Here is a 7018-nt window from a genome sequence, read left to right on the forward strand (position 1 = left end):
TGGCATTTTGCTAACATTAATAAACTGCAATTAAAACTTGTTCTAATTTTTACGATTGTTTATAAACTATAAAAAAACAATTTAATAAAAAAAATCACAATTTTAAAAGTAAAGGAATATAGCCGGACATGGCCGACCATATGAGTATAGTACCTAACTGTATATATATTTTTTTTTTTAATTGTCTTGAACTTTGCCTTAATTTCCATATATCGCTCATTTACTATCAGTCTGGCATTATCCAAAAAATGACTGATTTTTTTTCACCTATTGGAATCAAAGACAAACAAAGGGTTTTTTAACGCTGTCAAAGGAAATATGGCAAAAGCTGCTAGGGCTCAATAGAGACGATACCAAAGTACTAATCGGATAACTTACTGAACATTGTGGCCTCAGATACCATTAATTCAATTTATTATTTCTTCATTATTTCATGTTTATAATGATATAATGAGTCTGTGCAGATTCTGTGGGCTACAGGAGGAAACCTCAAAACATATTCTATCTAACTGTCCATCACTAGGGTGCCGTTGAGATTTTGGGTGCTGCCTTACTAGACCCAAAAGATATTTTCAATCTGGTACTAATCAAACCAGTTATTATTCCCACCATCAAAAAAGATGGGGGGAGGGGTATATTGTTTTTGTCATTCCGTTTGTAACACATCGAACTATTCGTCTAAGATCTATAAAAGTATATATGTATATTCTGGGTCCTTATTAGATTCTAAGACGATCTAGCCATGTCTGTCCGTCTGTCTGTTGACCACGATAGAGTCCAAGCGGGAACAGCAGGAGAGCTGAAGAAGTTTTTAGTTGATGCAAGTTGTTTTGTATTGAAAATAGGCAATATTGGTCCACGATTTCGCCTATGACTTTAACACCCATAACTGGCTAAAAGAAGCGGTGAAATTGGGCATAAACATGTTTTATAGGAACCTTAATCTCTTTGTAAAATTTTATAAAGATCGGATCATAATTGACCCTACCTGCCATATAAGGTCACCTTCAGAAAATGACTTTAACGCTCATAACTGTCTAAAAGAAGCATCTATAGTAGTGAAATTATAACCTAAATCTCTATGTAAAATTTTAGAAGGATCGGCCCATAATTGACCCTACCCGCCATAAATGACTTTAAAGCTCATAACTCCTTAAAAAGCATCTGTAGCGGTAAGATTCGACATGAACATATTTTATAGGAACCTAAATCTCTTTGTAAATTTGTATAAGGATCGGTACATAATTGTACCCCATATAAGGTCCCCTTCAGAAAATCACTATAACACTCAGTACTGCCGTAAAAAAGTACGTGTACAGCGATGACACTTGACGTTAATATGTTTCATACAAGCCAAAATCTCTCTACCAAATTTTATTAGGATCGGTTCATAATTAACCCTAACCCCCATATAAGGCCCTCTTCAGAAAAGCTCATTACTGGCTTAAAAATACGAGTATAGCTATGAAATTCTTATAAGACAAAAAATCAAAAAATAGATTTTCATTCAACCAGGGTGCTGGGTGTATGCATACAAACCAGAAAGTACCAGTCATAGAACGAAAAAGTACCAAAAATCCTTTCCAACAGATTTTCATTAACTCTTAGGGCCAATATCTCAATCTATGGTTAGCGTTTAATCGGCAGATATACTGCCGGTTAAAATAATTTTTGTATGAAAACTGTCAATTTATCGTTAGGATTGAAAATAATCAGACATTGAGGAAATGAGAGTTAATGTTTAATTTTATGTTTCTAGGTTCAATATTATATTATTCCTTTGAAGAAGGAAAAAGTACCATGTTCTAACTTACTCCGGGCTTTACATGCTTAATTTCATGTTTCTATATTCAATATTATAGAAAATTCGACCTTTAGAAGAACAAAAAGTACCAAGAAAAAGGAAGATGTACCAAAAAGTTCTCTATTATAGGCTCTCATTTACTCCATGCTCTTCATACTTACTTAATTCATTCGTAACGTGTTGTCCTAGCTCTACAAGAACAAAATTTAACGTATGATGATGTGTGTTGTTGTTTTTTATTTATTATTTTTGTCTAAGCATTTTCAGAAGTTGTCTCGGATTTTTGCTCATATCTCCGTTATTTATTAACCGATTTGGTTAATAATATTTATTAACCGATTTTGGTTAATAATCTACGATATCGGGGGTCTAGAAAACTGATTTCAATAAACATACAGACAGACAGACGGACGGACGGTCGAACAGACAGAAGGACATTCAGATAGATGTTCAAAAAGTTCTCTTTTATAGGTTCTTATTTACTTCGGGCTCTTCATACTTACTTAATTCATTCATTCGTAACGTGTTGTCCTTGATCTGCTTTGTTTTTATAAACAAACAAGTACAAGAACAAAATTTACCGTATGATGATGTGTGTTGTTTTTGTTTGTTTATTATTTTGTCTAAACATTTTCAGAAGTTGTCTCGGATTTTTGCTCATATCTCCGTTATTTATTAACCGATTTTGCTGATTTTAAATAGAAAACTTCTCGAAAGCATGTTTGACGGAGTTGAAATGAAAATTTGGGTCTCTACGATATCGGCGTTCAATAAACATACAGACAGACAGACAGACAGACAGACAGACGGACGGACGGACGGACGGTCGGACAGAAGGACATTCAGATAGATGTTCAAATTAATAACGATAAATGATAATAGCATATAAAAAAAATCAGAATATAGGACTATTTTCCAAAATTCACAAATTTAAGAAATTCGAATACCTAACTGTTACTAAGGAATTGAAGATTTGGGTCTCTACGATATCGGGGTTCAATAAACATATAGACAGACAGACAGACAGAGGGACGGACGGACAGAAGGACATTCAGATAGATGTTCAAATTAATATCGATAAATGATAATAGCATGTAAAAAAATCAGAATATAGGACTATTTTCCAAAATTCACAAATTTAAGAAATTCGAATACCTAACTGTTACTAAGTAAATAATTGGAGAATGTATTCGAAATTGAAATAAACAATAACACAACTTCTGCCAATTCTGATCATTTTAATTTGGCTTTTTATCACCTAACTATAATAAAATGTTAAAATTTTATGCTAATCATTTTATTTTATAAGCATTTAAATGGAACATACGGTTTTAAATAATTTAAATTGTTTCAAAATTTATTTAAACTGGTTTTACCTTTTGGAATTCAAACAGATTAAATTCATTAAAGAATTGGGTCAACTAGCAGATTTTATTTATACTAATTTAAAATAATTCAATAGAATCTATTAAATAGATTCTATTTTTATTAGATATTTATAATATAATTAATATGTCTTTTTAATCTATTTTAAAATGTATCTGGTATTTGATAAAATAAACAAAACTGTTTATTGATATTTTTAAAATTTTGCCACATGACTAATTTTAAACACTTTATATAAAAAGGATTTATCACAGGACAATTTCGTAAAAGAAGGAGACGGGTTTCTTTACCATCCAAAATAAACTTTAATATAAAAATGAGGTTTGAATATAAACATTTTTTTTTGTCACTTTTGGGTGACATGGCGACATGCCAATAACTTTCCATAAATTCCCACTAATTTTCCTAAGAATCCCTATGTGAATTGCTATTTAAATCTGATAATCTGATGATTGTCAAATAAAAGATCACTGTCAAAAAGAATACACACATGTTCTTGGTTTTTATTTAAAATTTTCTTTTAATACTTTTTTTAAATATCTTTGCATAGGTTTCGTCAATGTGGCATACACATTTTATTCCATCATAGTTTCAGCCATTTCAACTTTGGCTTCTTCTACAGTCTCTTCCTTGGGGATATCCATAGCGGAAGATTCGGTAACAGTTTCCACTTTATCCTCAACAGCAGCTTCTACTTTGGCAGTAACTTCATTGGGGACATCCATAACGGAAGACTCGGTAACAGTTTCCATTTTATCGTCAACAGCAGCTTCTACTTTAGCAGGTTCTTCTTCGGCAGAAATGACTTGCACAGGTATGAATTGTTCTTCAGTGTTGGCAGCTACTTCTTCAATAGCTTTGGGTTCTTCCATGGGAGTTTCCATAGCAGCCATATCTTCTACAGTTTTGGGAGCTTCCATAGCAGCCATTTCTTCCATATCTTTAGGAGTTTCCATAGCAGCTACTTCTTCAGTTTTGGGAGCTTCCATGACATCCATTTCTTCCATATCTTTAGGGGTTTCCATAGCATCTACTTCTTCAACGTTGATTTGACGACCTACACGGTGATGATTGAAGTAGTCCAAGATTTGTCTATATGCACTACGACTTAATTCAGTTTCACCGGATTCATCACCGATCACAATAAATTGAGCTGTCTCGGGTTCATTGTCCATGGTTTCACTAGAGGTTTTCTTGTCATCCATGTTATCATCAGCAGGGGCTTTTTCTACAATAGTGGCAGGGCGGATGCGTGTAGGTCCACCTTTAGGTTTTGTGGCAATAACAACGGGGGTATTGGATAATGTAACTTTTTTGGTGGTGGGAGTGCGTGCTGGTGGTATACGAGGGGGCTTGAAAATGTCCATAATGGAAGCTTCGGCTAACAAAGGTACAGCTTCAGCGGTAATGCTTTGCTTTTTGTTGGGACTAACACTTTGCATGTTATCAATGGCACTTTGGGGTATGTTCAAGATCAAGGGTTGAGATTGAATACCTTCAGTTAGGGAGACAATTTGATCGGGAGGAGAGATGCCTAATTGAGCCCAGGGTATGGTAATGTATTGGGTGGGTTGACCTTTTCTTCTGTAGGGTACAGTCAAAGGAGGTTGGGGATATTGGGAAGTGGGGCGTTTAGTTTTAGTGGCACTAACTTTGTTGCTAGAGGCATCAGAAGCTTGCAAAAGTTCGGGAGCTACATAAATGGTCTGGCCATTACGATTGATTATTAAGGTAGCTTGTTGACGGCGTTTTTTAGTGGGAGATTTGCGCAAGGTGTTGCTAACCTCAGCTGGCGTTTGTCCGCGGGTAAACTGTCTGATTTGATTTAATAAACTTTGTTGCCCGCGTTGGATAAAATTTTGTTCGCTTTGGGAACGCTTAGAGCCTTGATTCTTGTTGTAGTAGAAATCTTGATCGTTGTTATCATCTTCATCATCTTCGTATTGCTCTACTTCAGCACTTTCTTCCTGTTGTTGTTCTTGTTGGCGTTTGCGTTGGGCATTGGTATTGCGTCTTCTTTGGTTATTGTTTGAATTTCTTCTTCTGTTGTGGTTCAAGGGCTTGGGGCGTCTTCTACGATTTTTATTTTGTTTTTTAACAGGTCTTTCTTCTTCTTCCTCCTCTTCATCGTCTTGGTTATTGCCATTGTCTTCTCCGTCATCTTCCTCTTCATCATCTTCTTGATCGTTTTCATGGCTGGAGTCGTCCTCTTCATCATCTTCGTCATCGTTGTGGTATCTTTTGCGATTTCTGTTGAAATCTTCATCATCATCTTCTTCAGAATCGTCTTCTTCTTCGGAATAATCAAGATTGTTGCCATTAAAGCGGTTGGGACCCTTTCTGCGGAATGGACGATCGTCGTCGTTGTTTATGGAAATCAAAGGTTTTCTGGTTGAAGCGCGTTGCTTTACTCTAACAACTACATCGGGTTTGGGAGTGGTAGTTGTGGTGGTGCTTGTAGTGGTGGTTTCAGTTACAGGTGTTTCTAACAAACCGGGCAATTGAATACGATTACCCAACCAACCAGTTACGGAACCTGCCAAATTGGATACTGAGGATCCAAGACCTTGACCGGCATTGAAACCGAACAATTGCCAAGGTGAGGGAGTGGTAGAGGCAGTATTAGCTTGTTTGCCACTTTCAGTTTCAGGCAAACGTGGCTTCAAAGCAATAAGGGGATGGATTATAAAATCAGCAATGGTTTGTGGTTGGGTTTCAGCTGGAAGCTTTTGAACAGCTTCCTTTTCGCTGTTCATTTCACTAGCAGCCATAACAGTGTCAGCCTTCATGGTGTCTAAAATTTGTTATAGTTATAAATCAAAGGGTTTAAACCACAATTTAAAACACTCCTTATTTACTTACCCACCAAAGCCATATCAGCAATAGGTGATTCAGTTGTTTGTTCCACCATGGCATCTTCCTTCATCTCAGCTTGCACTGGTGCTGAGCATAGTAAAAGTGCAGTTACTGCACATGTAAAAACTAGTAATTTCATTTTTTATAAATTTATTCTCTTGGTAGTTTTATAATTTAAGCATTATTTGCTATAAACACTAGATATTTTTTGGTTATTTTCGTTTTCGTTTACACTTATTGTGCACTTGTCTTAAGTTTTAATCTAATTTATCAATGCGCCCCTTAATACTTTCGATCTTATTGTGAGGATTTGTAACTGACACTTGTTTTGACATGCGAAACACTATTTGAACTGTTTCAGCGTTACCGTAAACAGTTGCTTTTTATTTTGCGCTTTATTTTGTTGGTAACTTTGAATATTTTATGAAATGACCAAACTTTTGATGTTTCTGCTTTTGGCCCCGCTAACTGAGCGTTGATGTGCGTGCTACAGACGGGTCAAGAGTAATAATGCTAATAGATATGATTTTTACGTTTCATGTTGATAATATATTCTTGTTGTTATTTTCTTAGACTGTTGAGTAGTTTAATTTATGAAGAAACTAATATCTATGAGATTTGTGGAGAGAGATTATGAGAGTGTTAAGCATAGAATTTGAAAATGTCTTGTATGTTAAAACAGATTTAAAGCGATGGGCGATGTAATAGTAAAAGTGGAAGAATATTGTTTAACGGTTCAAATTGGTTTTCTATTTCATCTAGCCCAAATTCCGGATAAGCTTTTAACGTTCATGAAATTGACTTATAAATATTAGTATCTCTATGAAACTCGGCGTAAATCAGTTTTATTTTAATACAAATTCATTCTCCAAATCTTATGAAAATATATCAGTCCAAGTTTGAGTTTAACGTACATACAAAGTTTGAGTTTAACGTACATACAAAGTCTATAAAAATCATAATTATATAAGA

General features: G+C 34.9%; 1 protein-coding gene across 1 annotated transcript; it reads right to left on the reverse strand.

The window, feature by feature from the left end:
* Window positions 1-3695: 3695 nt before the first annotated feature.
* LOC119606310 (probable serine/threonine-protein kinase kinX) lies at window positions 3696-5996 on the reverse strand. The gene has a single exon (XM_037959754.1). It carries the CDS (start codon window positions 5977-5979, stop codon window positions 3766-3768), a length of 2214 nt encoding a protein of 737 aa, XP_037815682.1. The 5' UTR covers window positions 5980-5996; the 3' UTR covers window positions 3696-3765.
* Window positions 5997-7018: the final 1022 nt, after the last annotated feature.

Source organism: Lucilia sericata, unplaced genomic scaffold, assembly GCF_015586225.1.
Source record: "Lucilia sericata isolate MDLA Ls3-8-SP2 unplaced genomic scaffold, ASM1558622v1 Contig000569F_arrow, whole genome shotgun sequence".
Lineage (NCBI taxonomy): Eukaryota > Metazoa > Arthropoda > Insecta > Diptera > Calliphoridae > Lucilia > Lucilia sericata.